General features: G+C 43.0%; 1 protein-coding gene across 2 annotated transcripts; it reads right to left on the bottom strand.

Moving 5' to 3' along the window:
* Positions 1-403: 403 nt before the first annotated feature.
* On the bottom strand, positions 404-16,500 carry pfkma (phosphofructokinase, muscle a). 2 transcript variants are annotated; one of them, XM_039009999.1, is made up of 20 exons: positions 16,427-16,500; positions 16,066-16,143; positions 15,315-15,504; positions 13,204-13,369; positions 10,568-10,721; positions 10,301-10,396; positions 5,710-5,802; positions 5,382-5,507; positions 5,095-5,159; positions 4,902-4,965; positions 4,641-4,787; positions 4,124-4,194; positions 3,870-3,957; positions 3,437-3,589; positions 2,479-2,643; positions 2,186-2,247; positions 1,917-2,028; positions 1,677-1,776; positions 1,052-1,157; positions 404-630 (listed from the first exon to the last, which is right to left on the bottom strand). In XM_039009999.1, the coding sequence occupies exons 1-20, from the start codon at positions 16,496-16,498 to the stop codon at positions 441-443; spliced, it is 2,298 nt and encodes a 765-aa protein (XP_038865927.1). In that variant the 5' UTR covers positions 16,499-16,500; the 3' UTR covers positions 404-440. The 2 variants fall into 2 exon arrangements, with proteins under 2 accessions (XP_038865927.1, XP_038865928.1); XM_039010000.1 differs by lacking the exon at positions 5,710-5,802.
* Between the last annotated feature and the right edge of the window lie 475 nt (positions 16,501-16,975).

The following is a 16,975-nucleotide window of genomic DNA, read 5'->3' as shown; positions in this document are numbered from 1 at the left end:
TACCAAATATCCAAACTGAGATTCAGTGAAAACAAACATCTGACATTGATTCATCAAGAGGAGTCCCTCCACACTTCTCGCAAAAAGAGCGCAATGGGGCAGTCACAATCAAAACAGTGATGAAATGAACACACAAGACTGACTTTAAACAATTTGGGAAGTGCATGTATTTTTCATTACTATTTGGTGGGCTGCTCCAATTGACCTGTTGGAGAACCCTGATATAGACATACATCAGAGGCGGCTGGTGGGAGGAGCTATAGGAGGACTGCTCATTGTAGTGGCTGGAATAGAAAAAAGGGAATGGAGTCAAACATGTGGTTTCCATATATTTGTGTTTGATACTGTTCCATTAATTCCATTCCAGTCATTACAATGAGCCCATCCTCCTATAGCTCCTCCCACCAGCCCTCCACTGACATACATGTAACTTAGTACAATTACTCTTCCTCCTCGTGTTTCGTGGGAGGAGATGCCTTCTTCATCAGTGGCGCGTGCATCGACACCCTCTTATTGATAACATGCTCCATGTGGGCATGCTCAGATGTGTCCAGGCTGATGTTGTATTTAGCAAGGATCTTCATGATTGGCCTCAGTTTCAGCCACCACGATGTTTTGGGGATGCGGTGCCTGGACAGGACAGCAGAGGGGGGTAGAGAAGCCTTAATAGGAATGTTATGGGAGATTTTGGCCCTGTCCAGGAACAACCACTTGCCCTTACCCCTAGACACTTGTGGATATCTGAGAGGATTGGATAGCAATATGGTGATAACAGGTGCTAGGGTTCATTTCTGGAAAAGGCCAATATAAAAAGTGGTCCTTTGTAGCTCAGTTGGTACGGCATGACGCTTGTAATGCCACAGTAATGGGTTCAATTCCCAGGACCACCCATATGTAAAATGGATGCACACATGACTAAGTCATTTAGGATAAAAGTGTCTGCTAAATGGCAAATATTATATTATTATAGAATAATCAGCAACTGCCACTTTCAAGTTAAGCGTCATAGATTTTATTTTTGAAAATATGTATATGATTTAAAGGATCTTACACAAAGTCTGTCTGTTCCTTCAGCTCAGCAAGAGGCTGGAAGGTCAGTGCTCTTTTCTTCATGCCCAGCACACAGGCAGAGTCTGGGGTGTTAGCGAAGATACGGCCTGGAGAACAGAAGAAGAAGATTAACTGTCACAGAGACAGAGATTTAAAACCAAGTATATGAATTTGTGAGGTAAAAGCAGGGGTAATCTCAGGTGGACAAACGCGTGTAACAGAGGATGGTATCGTAGCGTCTGTCTGGCAGATTTTATACATCACTGATCATTTGGACAAATCACGATTTCACAGGCTTTCGAATTTCGGAAGAGGGGACATTTGGCCCATAGACTTGCCTGAAATATGCAGCGAGAGGGGGGTGGAGCTACCATCCTGCTTCAGCTCCTCATTCTAGTATATTTTCTAAGACGTCTGCCCCCATAACTTAATCAAGCATCTGACGCAATTATGCAAGATTTTAGTTCTGGGTTTCCGAGATTAAACCAAGGGATACAACGGACACAAAATGTACCATCAATGGACACATTTATTTTTTACGTCCTATCTTCTATGTATGTGTACATTACAATTGCCACTAAGACACATGGGCTATTTGGAGACATCCCACAGCCTGTCTGTCTTACCGTGTCTATAGACCTCCTTGAGTTTCTCTGTTATCCACAAAACAGCCTTGGAACCCATCTTGGTGCCAAAGTTCCTGTCGAAAGGTGTTGGGGTGCCGCCCTGGGGAGAGGGAAGGTTCTATTACTGCATCTGAAGTCGACGTGCTGTATGTTCTGGTAAAGCTATAATATTAGGGACACTCTTCTACTACTTCTAATAGGGTACCATTTGGGGATGCAGCCTTGTCACTGTTCACAGACCTGTTGCATGTGTCCCAGAACGTTCTTGCGGCAGTCAAAGATGCCCTTGCCCTCCTCAGAGTAGAGGGCGAAGATAAAGTCGGTGGTGTAGTTGGCATTGCAGTTCTCATTCCTGACACACAGAGGAATAATCAAAAGGTGTACAGATGAGATCTAAACATAAATGTAATGTGTATATACACTGTTGAAGTGGCATGGCAGTTTGGGGTTTTGGAAAAGGTACAAGCATGGTAGATAATGAAATGAATGAATGCTTGAATGAACCCCACCTGAGAATCAAACCTCTCTTCACGTCTGTCTTCATCTTCTGCACGAGATGTTCTACATTCATCTGTAAACCAGAGCCAGTCGGTCAGCACCCATTTGTACCATGTAAACTATATAGAGGCCAGTTTGTACCATGTATACTTTTATATAAAGGAGAAACTTAAGCCTAGTCCTGGACTAGAAAGCATGTTCAATGACGATTCTCCACTGACAGCGCCTCTCCAGGAATAGTGTCCATGACTAAGAGAGAGAGAGAGAGAAGCTGCAAGAAAGTGTGTATCCTGCTTCAGCTCACCTCCAGGTCCCTAATACCAAATTTGTCCTCATAGATGTATGCAGCATCAGCCCCAGCAGCCAGACCTGCCATGGTAGCCAGGTAACCACAGTACCCTCCTGCGGTCTCAACGATGAACACACGACGCTTGGTGCCTGCTGCTGACTGCTTGATCCTGTCACAGGTCTGAGGGGACAGGGAATGGAGAGGAGACGGGGTAAGAGGGGGAGACTGACAGTTTTACAGCATCAGAGTATGTGAGCTGAGCGGAGCTGGAGCGGAGCGAGGAGTGGAGCTTGCCCAATTTGTAACTGGAGCCTTCTCACCCGCTCCAATTTCACTCCAAGTAGCGCTCACTTCACGAGCTCAAGGTATGCCCGTGCCAGCATTAATTCGTAGTCTACTTGTGTGCTGCTATAGCCTCTTGCTTTATCTACTGTCATGGAGTTCGCAAAATATTTTCATAAAGAAACGGATAAAATACACAAAGTGACTTACAAAGATGAGGACCAAGAGCAAGAGAGGGAGTGTGGTGATGTAGAGTCCACAACTGAATAATCATTGTGGAATCTGAAAAGACATGTATACTGAAAACATGATGGTGTACTTACTACACGCACATGCTAAAAGAAAGGAACGAGGCCGGTAGATAACTAAGTGTGTCATTGTCATCCTCCGAAACACAACCCAACCAAGCCGCACTGAACAATGCACATCCAACCTAGCCGCACCAATGTGTCGCTAAACACCGTGCACTGCGCCCGGCCCGCCACAGGAGTCACTAGTGCGCTATGAAACAAGGATATCCCTGCCGAACAAACCCTCCCTAACGATGCTGGGCCAATTGTGCGCCGCCCAATGGGCATCCCGGTCGCGGCCGGCTGCGACAGAGCCTGGGCACGAACCCAGAATATCTGGTGGCACAGCTAGCACTGCGGTGCTCACTGAGGTGATGGTGTTGATGTATTACAGTACTGACCGAGGTGATGGTGTTGAGGGCTGTGTCAGCTCCGATACTGAAGTCTGAGCCGGGGACGTTGTTGGAGACAGTGGCGGGGATGACCACCATGGGAATGCACAGCTCTTCATACTTATCTCTGCCCTGCACCAGCTCCAGACCACCCATATACGCCTGGGAGAGGGGACAGGAGGAGAGAGGAGAGGAGAGGAAAAAGGGGAGGGAAGGAGAGGCGAGAGGAGGGAGAAGAGCAGCAGGGGTTACACTACTGAGGTACCGGGCTTATGTGTCTTTTGTAGTTACATGTGAGATTCCACATAGACATTACATTTACATTTTAATCATTTATCAAATTCTCTTATCCAGGATGACTTACCTACTTTTAGAACATTTACTTGTGATTGTAAGACAACCACACATTAAAGAAGACATGCATGTGATGAGATAATCTTACCTCGAACCCTCCAATAATCACCAGAGAGTGGATATTGAACTTAGCGATAGTCAAGCTGATTTCCTCAATGTACTCAGAAGGAAGGACTCTTCAAATAAAGGACGATTTAGTTAGTTGTGTGAAATATCAGTGATTTACCGCATCACTGCCCCAAAAATTATTTTACATGTGTGCCCCTCAGTTCCACTCCTGCTGACAACACAATCTATTACACTGTATTCATCCTGCATCCTAATAATCATTCTGAGTAGTACCTCTTGGTGCCCAACTCAGAGCCCCCCTTTCCAGTCCAGCCTGACACTCCAGTCCAGGTGATAGGCTCGATCTGTGGAAGACAACAAAGTCAAGGGGTCAAGGGATTGAGGTTTCCAGATTCACTGGACAAGAGTTACTGTACCAGGCAGAGGAGGCTGCTGGGAGGAGATATAGGAGGACGGGCTCATTGTAATGGCTAGAATGGAATACATGGAACGGATATGTTTGATACCGTCCTCCTATAGCTCCTCCTACCAGCCTCTTCTGGTACCAGGCCACTTATTCTATATTTAGATTAGAGATGACCTGGATCTGTACTCACAAAGCATCCAAGAGTGTTGATCTAGGATCAGTTGAGCCTTTTAGATGTTGCATGGACAAAAGGGACCTGATCCTAGATCAGCACTTCTACTCTGAGATGCTTTATGAATATGGGCCCTGATAAAAAGAGGAGTTTTGGCTGAGAGGAATGGGCTCTGCCTAGTACGCAATGTGTAGTGCGTAGGGTGTATATACCTTTCCTTGAGCGAGACCCTCGAACCCGTCATGAACGGCCAACATGTTGTGTCCCTGAATGATGCCGATCCTCACTGCAGAACGCACAGCAGCATTCATACCAGCACATGGAGCACCAATGTTTACTATAGCCACGTTAATGTTGCTCTGAAGAGGAGGAGAGGAGAGGTGACACGAAGAAAATGGTGACACATTTTTGTCAGTGCTAGAGTCTTAATTTAACAAAACTCATGTGTTCATTGTGAAGCTGTTGTTCCCCACCTTGGTATCTGGAGGGTTGATGTGGGCCAGCATCTTGTATGTGTTCCAGTTGTTTTCAAAGCTCCTGGACACAGCCAACAAAACAGTGATGTGTTAGTAGACTGTGATAAAGTTCATATGTGGCATCCGACTGATTAGTTTCAATAATAGTGAAGCCATTGTAAGAGTGGTAAAAGTAGGGTAGTGTTCTTACTTTCCTCTGAGCTTGATAGCATCCTCCCATCTCTTCTCAGCCATGGCAGTAGTCACATCCTTAGTCTGGGGGGGGGGCGAGCGATCATTAATGCAAATTTACATAGAAGTTGAATCATCTGCCATCTCACTCCATGTCATTGTTTTTTTCTGCCATATAATAATCAAAACCCTTTAGTAGTCAATTAAATTCTTGTTGAAATGACAGCAAAAGTGCTCAGATCTATGATGAACCCGTTTGAATGGCACACATACAACAGTTGATGTGGCTTAGTGACTGATACTGACCACTTGGACACACTCCATGAGGGGCAGCCTGACGGCCTGGTTACCGGACAGACTGACCACACAGGCCGGGGTCTCTGGAGTGGCCTCTAACAGGGCCATCACAGCCTCCACACCCATCCTGCTGCCCTGGGGGAGAACACACACCAGGGTTAGACACACACATCACAGTCAAACACAATCACGACACACCGTAGCTAAATACACACAAAGACACACCAACAGAGCCATGACCACCTCCACACCCATCCTGCTGCCATGGGGAGGAGGGAGAACACATCACACATTTAGACATGCTCATACGCACAGTGACAGAGACAGAGAGACCTACCAGGATTCTGTCGAAGGCTGAGGGAGTGCCGCCTCTCTGCACGTGTCCCAGGACAGTGGTGCGGGTGTCAAAGCCCAAATTCTTCTCCACCAGCTACAAATGTAAGAAGCACACACCAAGAGCTGTTAGCAATCGGCAGTTTAACCGTATTCAACACTGAGGTATTATTTGAGAAATCGGCCCTATTGTGGGCAAAGATATGCTGACACATTGTTCTGTCAGTTTTATAGTCTTTTAAGTAATTTAATGTGTTAATTGTGTAGCTGTTGTCCCCCCTTGGTATCTGGAGGGTTGTTGTGGGTTAGCATCTTGTGTGTCTTCCAGTTGTCAAATTGATCATCAAATTTGCTGACGACATTAGTGGTAGGCCTGATTACCAACAACAATGAGACAGCCTACAGGGGAGGGGGTTAGAGCCCTAGCGGAGTGGTACCAGGAAAAGCCATCCACATCGTCAGGGCCCGCAGTGGAGAGGGTCAAAAGCGTCAAGTTCCTTGGCGTGCACATCACTGAGGACCTGAACATTCTTAGTTGTTGCAGAAATGGACCCAATATGCTGTTTATTTACTGCATCTATGTAACATTTTTAATAAAAAACATTGTTTTACAGTTAGGAATTTTTCTTAACGTTAAGGATCCCAATTTCGTTCAAACGTTTCAACAGTCACACACCTAGCCCTTCACAAACTTTGACAGATGCACCTTTGAGAGCATTCTGTCGGGCTGCAACACCGCCTGGTACGGCAACTGCACCACCTTCAACCGCATGGCTCTCTAGAGGGTGGTGCGGTCAGCCAAACACATCCTCGGGGGCACGCTGCCTGGCCAAGAAGATCATTAAGGACCTCAGCCACTCAAGCCACGGTATGTTCACTCTGCTACCACCTAGCAGACAGAGACGGTCCAGGTGCATCAGAGCCGGGACGAGAGACCGAGAAACTGCTTCTATACCAGGCCATCAGACTGTTGTACAGCCATCACTAGCTGGCTACCTGCCAGACACTCAGCCCTGCACCGTGAGACTAATGCCTCATGTATAGAGCTCGTCACCTCATATTCTGTTTATATACTGTTGTTTACTCACTGTGTATGTACAGTGCATTCGGAAAGTATTCAGACCCCTTAACTTTTTCCACATTTTGTTACGTTACAGCCTTATTCTAAAATGGATGAAATAAAAAAAAAATCTAATCAATCTACACACAACACCCCATAAAGATAAAGTGAAAACAGATTTGACATTTTTGCACATTTATTAAAAATAAAAACAGAAATACCTTTTTTACATGAGTATTCAGACCCTTTGCTATGAGACTCAAAATTGAGCTCAGGTGCATCCAGTTTCCATTGATCATCCGTGAGATGTTTCTACTTGATTGGAGTCCATGTGTGGTAAATTCAGTTGATTGGACATGATTTGGAAAGGCACACACCTGTTTATAAAAGGTCCCACAGTTGACAGTGCATGTCAGAGAAAAAAAACAAGCCAGGAGGTCAAAGGAATTGTCTGTAGAGCTCCGAGACAGGATTGCGTCGAGGCACAGATCTGGGGAAGGGTACCAAAACATTTCTGCAGCATTGAAAGTCAGGACTGAGGGAAAGATGAACGGAGAAAAGTACAGAGAGATCCCTGATAAAAACCTGCTCCAGAGTGCTCAGGACCTCAGACTGGGGCGAAGGTTCATCTTTCAACAGGACAACGACCTTAAGCACAGTCAAGACAACACAGGAGTGGCTTCTGGACAAGTCTCTGAATGTTATTGAGTGGCCCAGCCAGAGCCCAGACTTGAACATGATCGAACATCTCTGTTGTGTCATGACTCTCCTGGTCGAGGATCCAAGGCCTCAGATCAGCTTGGCAAATGGCCGACAGATAGCCGGTGGGGGGGGGGGGGGCTTGGCCAGTTTTATGACACTTTCACACCCTGTCGTAAATCAAGTGAGAGAGAACTCTCCTTCTGGCTCTCTAGTAGCAAGATTGGAATGACTTTGTTAGAGAGAAGATTTTGCCGCCAAAACTATAACACCCAAAGAGTGAAATTTGTATTATAAGATACAAATGTTAAGATTAGATCCCTACGGACCAAAGAATAATTCTGTCATATTGCTTTCCAAACTATACAACAAAAATTCTGTAACTTAGGAAGGAAACACATTCTAGCTTTCAAGTTTCCATCCAATATGATGTTAATACAATATGAAGAATGATGGAACTATTGTTGTTAAGATATGAATGTGACTTTCGTTTTCTAATGAGAATGTTTTTTCATGTCCGTTGCACATTAACTTAGCCACCTAATGAGGTCAGAAGAGCATATCAGTGTGATGGAACCGCCTTTCCAACCAGAGTGCTTAAATAAAAGGACTCACTAAGAATTAGCATATCAGACCAGCAGACGGACAGCGTAAACTGAATGTTACGAAATGGTTGGAAACTCTGAAAACCAACACGAGGGGAGAAGATAACCTCCGCTACGAGACCAGAAACATTCACAGTCTGCAGCTGTGCATGTAAAAGTGGTCCTAGAACTTTAACTAAAGACACAAGGTGGGAAGGAACAAATCCCATCTCAGTCTGCTCTATTTGAACCCTCCACTACCAGAGAAGCTCTACAACTAAGGACATTGTGACCTCTGGTGGACAAGCAAAGCCTTACACCGAAGTGTGAACTACAACTACCCTGTCCCCATAGAAGGGTTGATTGGTTCAACAGAGAAAGCACAAACAAAGACCTCTACGCGTAAATATGTACATTGCATTTCTTATGCGAATGGGCGGTGGTTAGGGTGCTAATTATTCTAACTACTGTGAGATAGTTTCCAAATGTAAGTGTTGTCTCTCTTTGTCTCCTCCTCTATCTTTCCCCACCCCCTTTCCATTGTGTAACAAGGCATCATATCATGTCAGTCCACTAGGGACTTTTATCTCATGTAAGTGTATATGTGTATTCTGTGTTATTATTTAGTTAGTTAGTAAATAAATAATTAAATCAATTGATGTAGTATTGAATGATCAGAAAATGCTGGGGTTCTTGCGGATTCAAGAGGTCTGCGACGTTCAGAATGAGACTGATATCAGGTAATGATTAAGTTATTGATGTAAGATATATCTATATATCTTCAGAGTTTAATTCGGGAGATGGTAACTCGTTAAACAACTTCTTCCATGGTGCCCCCAATTCCTAATGAGTTAATTGTTACATGATTAATTTAAAATCGGTGACTATTGTAGTTAGTTGATTCGATAAATAACAGTCATCACGTTAATTAAAGTCAGGTCACGACAGGAGAGACTTGAAAATAGCTGTGCAGCGACGCTCCCCATCCAAGCTGACAGAGCTTGAGAGGATCTGCAGAGAAGAAAGGGAGAAACTCCCCAAATACAGGTGTGCCCATGCTTGTAGCGTCATACCCAAGAAGACTCAAGGCTGTAATCACTGCCAAAGGTGCTTCAACAAAGTACTGAGTAAAGGGTAAATACTTATGTAAATATGATATTTCCTGTTTTGTTTTTTTATACATTTGCAAACATTTCTAAAAAACAGTTTTTGCTTTGTCATTATGGGGTATTGTAGATTGAGGGGGGAAAAAACATTTAATCAATTTTAGAATAAGGCTGTAACATAACAAAATGTGGGAAAAGTGAAAAGGTCTGAATAATTTCCGAAGGCAAATCAAATCAAATGTATTTATCAAATGTATTTATAAAGCCCTTCTTACATCAACTGATATCTCAAAGTGCTGTACAGAAACCCAGCCTAAAACCCCAAACAGCAAGCAATGCAGGTGTAGAAGCACGGTGGTTAGGAAAAACTCCCTAGAAAGGCCAGAACCTAGGAAGAAACCTAGAGAGGAACCAAGCTATGAGGGGTGGCCAGTCCTCTTCTGGCTGTGCCGGGTGGAGATTATAACAGAACATGGCCAAGATGTTCAAATGTTCATAGATGACCAGCAGGGTCAAATAATAATAATCACAGGTGTTGTCGAGGGTGCAACAGGTCAGCACCCCAGGAGTAAATGTCAGTTGGCTTTTCATAGCCGATCATTCAGAGTAACTCTACCGCTCCTGCTGTCTCTAGAGAGTTGAAAACAGCAGGTCTGGGACAGGTAACACATCCGGTGAACAGGTCAGGGTTCCATAGCCGCAGGCAGAACAGTTGAAACTGGAGCAGCAGCAACTGTTCTCATCCTAATACTATTACTGTACGTACCATTTCCTTTTCCAAATTTTATACCGTCTATACACATCACGTATTTATATTCTGGATTCTCACACATGCCGACTCTAATATATCTCCGTGGAATGTTATTTCTTGATTTCTTGTTTAGATTTTTTTTTTTTTGTGGGAATTGTATTGTATTTGCAAGACATTCTACTGCACTGTTGGAGCTAGTAACATACGTATTTCGCTGCAGCTGTTAAAAACATCTGAAAATCTGTGTACGTGACCGATTAACTTTGATTTGAAATAACCTCGTCCCCAGAGAGTGAGCCGGTTGGTGGATGAAGCAACGCTAAAAGAGGTCCTAAAATAACAAGCAAACAAACTCATTTCAACTGCGAGGTACAGTAATATGAGGGAGAGCTTGCCTTCTTGATGTCTTCAGAGCTAATGGGGTTTCCATCTCGGTCCATAGCTCCCTCAGCCACAATAATCACATTCAGACGAGATCCTCTGGCTCTTTGCTGTCAGAGACCAAAGACACAAGATGTCAGCTGATGATTAGGTACCAACGATGGAAACCGATGAGTGGGATTAGAAATTATGTTGTAATGTGGTGTTTTTAAAATGTAATTCAAAATGGATAAAGGAATCTTTCAGGTCAGAAGTTAATCTGTCTGTGCATGTAAACCTACATCAGCCAGTCTTCTGCACAGATGCCCCTGCCATCCCTCATCTGGGGGCATCTCTGGGATGAACACCCAGTCAGCACCGCAGGCTAGAGCAGTCACTAGGGCCAGGTAGCCACAGTGTCTACCCATCACCTCCAGGATGAAGGTCCTCTGGTGACTGAGGAGAACAAAATAATAACCATCTTTGTTATAAACCAGGTTCAGAGGAAACTGTTATAAACCAGGTTCAAAAAAACTGAAACAGGGTGTGTGAGCGACATAGTGCTGAGTGATTAACCAAAATTTATTTATTTTTTGTTATTAAACAACTGACAGACATAAAAATAAAAGTTTTTGAACACCTACTCATTCAAAAGGTTTTTCTTTATTTTTACTATTTTCTACATTGGAGAATAATAGTGAAGACATCAAAACTATGAAATAATACATATTGAATCATGTAGTAATCAAAAAAAGTGTTAAACAAATCAAAATATATTTTATATTTGAGATTATTCAAATAGCCACCCTTTTCCTTGATGATAGCTTTGCACACTCTTGGCATTCTCTCGACCAGCTTCATGAGGTAGTCACATGGAATGCATTTCAATTAACAGGTGTGCCTTGTTAATTTGTGTAATTTCTTTCCTTATTAAAGCGTTTGAGCCAATCAGTTGTGTTGTGACAAGGTAGGGGTGGTATACAGAAGATAGCCCTATTTGGTAAAAGACCAAGTCCATATTATGGCAGGAACAGCTCAAATAAGCAAAGAGAAACGACAGTCCATCATTACTTTAAGACATGAATGTCAGTCAATACGGAAAACTTCAAGAACTTTGAAAGTTTCTTCAAGTGCAGTCGCATAAACCATCAAGCGCTATGATGAAACTGTCTCTCAAGAGGACCGCCACATGAATTTCAAGACCCAGAGCTACCTCTGCTGCAGAGGAAAAGGTCATTAGAGTTACCAGCCTCAGAAATTGCAGCCCAAATAAATGTTTCTCAGAGTTCAAGTAACAGACACATCTCCACATCAAATGTTCACAGGAGACTGTGTGAAACAGGCCTTCATGGTCGAATTCCTGCAAAGAAACCACTACTAAAGGACACCAATAATAAGAAGAGACTTGCTTGGGCCAATAAACACGACCAATGGACATTTGTAATGTATTTCGAATTCAAGGCACACTTAACCAGCATGGCTACCACTGCATTCTGCAGCAATACGCCATCCCATCTGGTTTGCGCTTAGTGGGACTATGATTTGTTTTTCAACAATGACCCAACACACACCTACAGGCTGTGTAATGGCTATTTTACCAAGAAGGAGAGTGATGGAGCGCTGCATCAGATGACCTGGTCTCTACAATCACCGGACCTCAACCAAATTGAGATGGTTTGGGATGAGTCGGACTGCAGAGTGAAGGAAAAGCAGCCAACAAGTGCTCAGCATATGTGGGAACTTCTTCAAGACAGGTGAAGCTGGTTGATAGAATGCCAAGAGTGTGCAAAGCTGTCATCAAGGCAAAGGGTGGCTATTTGAAGAACATCAAATATAAAATATGCTTTGTTTAACACTTTTTTGGTTACTATATGATTCCATATGTCCATATGTTATTTCATAGTTTTGATGTCTTCACTATTATTCTACAATTTAGAAAATAAAGAAAAATCCTTGAGTGAGTAGTTGTTCTAAAACTTTTGACCTGTAGTGTTGGTTCAAGTACTTGAATTCCATTTAGTTGAGTTTTTTTTGTGAGTCCAACCGTGTCGTTTGATCTAGAGAGAAATCAAATCATTCACGAAAGAAATCAAGTCAAGAACTATGTGAGATGCTGGGCTGAAGGGAGTTGTAGTTTTCATTAAGCAAATATTCAACCTAGTTCAGTGCAGAAACATGGTAATTAACTACAATGACCATAATTCATTGCCCCCGTTCCCGGCTTGAACAGAGATGGATACACTCATATGCCTGCTAAATTAGGTTAGATACACACAGACCGCATGCGAGAGGAATGTACACAACAGAACAATGAGAGGGATAGAGACAGTTCGTGAAAGTATGCCTTGGCTTATCTACTTTGAATAACAGGTCAAATGATTTAGTCAGACAGCTCTGCAGCATAAATAAGATGACTAAAAACAGTACAGAGATAACGTTAGATGGATGTCTGGCTGGCTGGCTGCTACTGCCTTAGCAGAGATGAGATGATGACTATAAGGAATACAAAAAATTAAGTCATCAAATAAAAACTAAGTAATATACACAACTGAAATATTTCATAGTAATTTCCTATTTTTCTATTGATTTATACCCAATGGACCTAACAGAGACAATGGGATATTTTCTATGTTTTAGCAATTGAAAAAGCTCTAAAATCATTTTAATGTCATTATATCATAATGCATTTAGTGTTTAGAAAAATGATTGAAACAGAAATCAAAAACCATGATTATTTTTTAAATAATCCAACTGAAACCGAACCAACCTTTAAAAAGCACTAATCACTCAGCACTAGATTGTGCATGCGTGTGTGTCAGGCTGCCGTTTATGTCCAAGTTGTTACTGACAGTAATTAAGCCCATCAACTGTGTGTGTGTCTGCTTGTGTTGTGTACGCACAGTTGCAAATTTTCGTGACAGTGATGACCTCTCCTCACCTCTGTGCGGTAGTGGTGATGGCATCCACCACCTCTATGATGCGGTGCAGAGCAGAGTCAGTCCCGATGGTCATGTCTGTTCCACAGAAGTCATTGTCGATAGAACCCACCATGCCTACGATGTTCAGGTGGGACGATTTCCGGGCCTCGTCATCTGTAATTTTACCTGGAGAGCAACCATGGTAACAAAGTAGTCAGTCATACACTGTCAGTCATATTCAGCAGCCGTTCCACCAATGTAACCAGACCTGGGCTTAAATAGTATACAGTTGAAGTCGGAAGTTTACATACACCTTAGCCAAATACATTTAAACTCAGTTTTTCACAATTCCTGACATTTAATCCTAGTAAAAATTCCCTGTCTTAGGTCAGTTAGGATCACCACTTTATTTTAAGAATGTAAAATGTCAGAATAATAGTAGAGATAATTATTTATTTCAGCTTTTATTTCTTTCATCACATTCCCAGTGGGTCAGAAGTTTACATACACTCAATTAGTATTTGGTATCATTGCCTTTAAATTGTTTAACTTGGGTCAAACGTTTTGGGTAGCCTTCCACAAGCTACCCACAATTAGTTGGGTGAATTTTGGCCCATTCCTCCTGACAGAGCTGGTGTAACTGAGGCAGGATTGCAGGCCTCCTTGCTCGCACACACTTTTTCAGTTCTGACCACACATTTTCTACCGGATGAGGTCAGGGCTTTGTGATGGCCACTCCAATACCTTGACTTTGTTGTCCTTAAGCCATTTTGCCACAACTTTGGAAGTATGCTTGGGGTCATTATCCATTTGGAAGACCCATTTGCGACCAAGCTTTAACTTCCTGACTGATGTCTTGAGATGTTGCTTCAATATATCCACATAATTTTCCTACCTCATTAAGCCATCTATTTTGTGAAGTGCACCAGTCCCTCCTGCAGCAAAGCACCCCCACAACATGCTGCTGCCACCCCCGTGCTTCATGGTTGGGATGGTGTTCGTTGGCTTGCAAGCCTCCCCCTTTTTTCTCCAAATATAACGATGGTCATTATGGCCAAACGGTTCTATTTTTGTTTCATCAGACCAGAGGACATTTCTCCAAAAAGTACGATCTTTGTCCCCATGTGCAGTTGCAAACCGTAGTCTGGATTTTTAATGGCGGTTTTAGAGCAGTGGCTTCTTCCTTTCTGAGCGGCCTTTCAGGTTATGTCAATACAGGACTCTTTTACTGTGGATATAGATTATTTTGTACCTGTTTCCTCCAGCATCTTCACAAGGTCCTTTGCTGATGTTCTGGGATTGATTTGCACTTTTCGCACCAAAGTACGTTCATCTCTAGGAGATAGAACGCGTCTCCTTCCTGAGCGGTATGACGGCTGCGTGGTCCCATGGTGTTTATACTTGCGTACTATTGTTTGTACAGATGAACGTGGTACCTTCAGGCGTTTGGAAATTGCTCCCAAGGATGAACCAGACTTGTGGAGGTCTACAATTTATTGGCTGATTTCTTTAGATTTTCCCATGATGTCAAGCGAAGAGGCACTGAGTTTGAAGGTAGGCCTTGAAATACATCCACAGGTACACCTCCAATTGACTCAAATTATGTCAATTAGCCTATCAGAAGCTTCTAAAGCCATGATGTCATTTTCTGGAATTTTCCAAGCTGTTTAAAGGCACAGTCAACTTAGCGTATGTAAACTTCTGACCCACTAGAATTGTGATACAGTGAATTATAAGTGAAATAATCTGTCTGTAAACAATTACTTGTGTCATGCACAAAGTAGATGTCCTAACCGACTTGCCAAAACTATAGTTTGTTAACAAGAAATTTGTGGAGTGGTTGAAAAACGAGTTTTAATGACTCCAACCTAAGTGTATGTAAACTTCCGACTTCAACTGTATGTTTTCTTTCAAATACATTTATTGTGCTTGACTGAATTTTCCTGGGAACATGGAACCAATGGAATAGCCTAAAAAGTGCAAACTTGCCAATCTGGCACTCCAGGTAGACTCAATCAAACGATCAAAGAATTTCGGAAGAAAACAAATACTATTTGAACCCATGTCTGCAATACACTCAAAGTTCTTAGGGCTTTCCTATGGTTCCCAGGGTTCGGGGGCTCAGTCTTACCGGCTTTGACCAGGTCGACCAGCAGAGTGGCCCACTCCTTCCTGAACTGGTTAGCTCCGGTCAAGCTACCGTCACCCCCAATCACACACAGGTTGGTGATGCCCAGCTTGACCAGGTTCAGGGCAGCTTTCATGCGGCCCTCCCTGGCTCTGAAGTCCATGCAGCGGGCACTGCCGATGACCGTGCCACCCTGGTAGAGAGAGACTCATAGAATTAGAAGAAATAATGGACAAAGTTGTGGACTGCAATTTGGTGGAGGCTGTTAAAAATCATTGAAGACCCAGATGGCCGAAACAACAGTGTTTTTAACTATTCTAAACGTGAAACGTGATCTTTAGTGATGCGTGTGAATCTTGCATCTCGTCTGCAGCTCAACTCTAGGCCGGTTTGAGCACTGAGAATATGTCAGGCTATCATTAAAGAGAGGCAGCTCCGTAATCACACCCTGCTGGGATCTTTCCATGGTGTCTGGCCACATCCAAACTCAACTTAAAACACCCTGTGTACGTGGAGGTCAGCTTGTATCACTGGAGCCGACCCCTGCTCTCCCTTAGTTACAGTAGACATCATCTATCCATCTATGAACACTTTTGGTTGTGTGTTTGTATCCGTCTCTAATATTAAAATAAACCAGTACTCTTGGTTTCTTGTCATTAATTTACTGTAATACCCTCTCTAGACAATGACAGCTTATGACAGTTGTGTACTGTATTGGCATCAGTGCTTGTGAGTGTGTGATAACAGGACTCACCAGTTGTAGCATCATGGACACACTCTCCCAGGTGGCCAGTTTGATGTTGTCTCCTCCATCCACCAGACCCTGGTAACCCTGCACACATCATCAACACAAATACAAACTCCATTATCTTCTGAAATGGGAGACAACACCATGCTACTGCAGCCACACAACTTCTCTCTCAATGTGGGTTCTGATAGAATCCATTTTGGGGGGAATTTCTTAAAACTTCAGTCAGATAAATCACAATGGTAATCAGGATAGAATGGATAGTAGAGGACTCTATGGGTGATCAGCAATGATAGGCAACACATTAGCAAGTGAATAAACTTGGATAACAGAACTGTGATTCTATGATACTACTGTATGACTTTACCTCATGAACAAAGTAGACCTTGGCTCCGGTGTAGATACCAACTCTGACTGTGGCCCTCACGGCCGCGTTCATACCTGATAGTCACAGATAGACAGACAAACAGGATTGACTGAAGGCTTATACATGCTTATAACAAGTTCTAAAGTCTTACACCTGCAGGCTTTCAGTAAAGTGCAATGCACAATAACGAGCAGCTTGTCAAAGCCAAACTGTGACGTACACAGGGCCACATCTCACAGTGGCAGTACAGTAGTTATGGCGTAAAACAACCCGTTTAACGAATACTAACATTAAGACTAAATCAAGTTTACATTTGGATTTCAGCATTGTCATCAAACACATTAATATGACTTTTATAGCCCCTAAGTGGCTTGATACCCATATATCGATGCTTTATACACATATATTTTATGTGTATCAACCATTGACATATGGGTATCAAGTCCCTTGACATTTGTGTTTTGTGCTCAGAGTATTTTGGCTACAACGTCCGGCTGACACATCCAAAATGGCTCATAAACTTATTTTCAGAATTGGAATAGAGAGGTG

The sequence above is a fragment of the Salvelinus namaycush genome, chromosome 16 (assembly GCF_016432855.1).
Source record: "Salvelinus namaycush isolate Seneca chromosome 16, SaNama_1.0, whole genome shotgun sequence".
NCBI lineage: Eukaryota > Metazoa > Chordata > Actinopteri > Salmoniformes > Salmonidae > Salvelinus > Salvelinus namaycush.
This window is presented reverse-complemented; position numbering and strand designations above follow the sequence as displayed.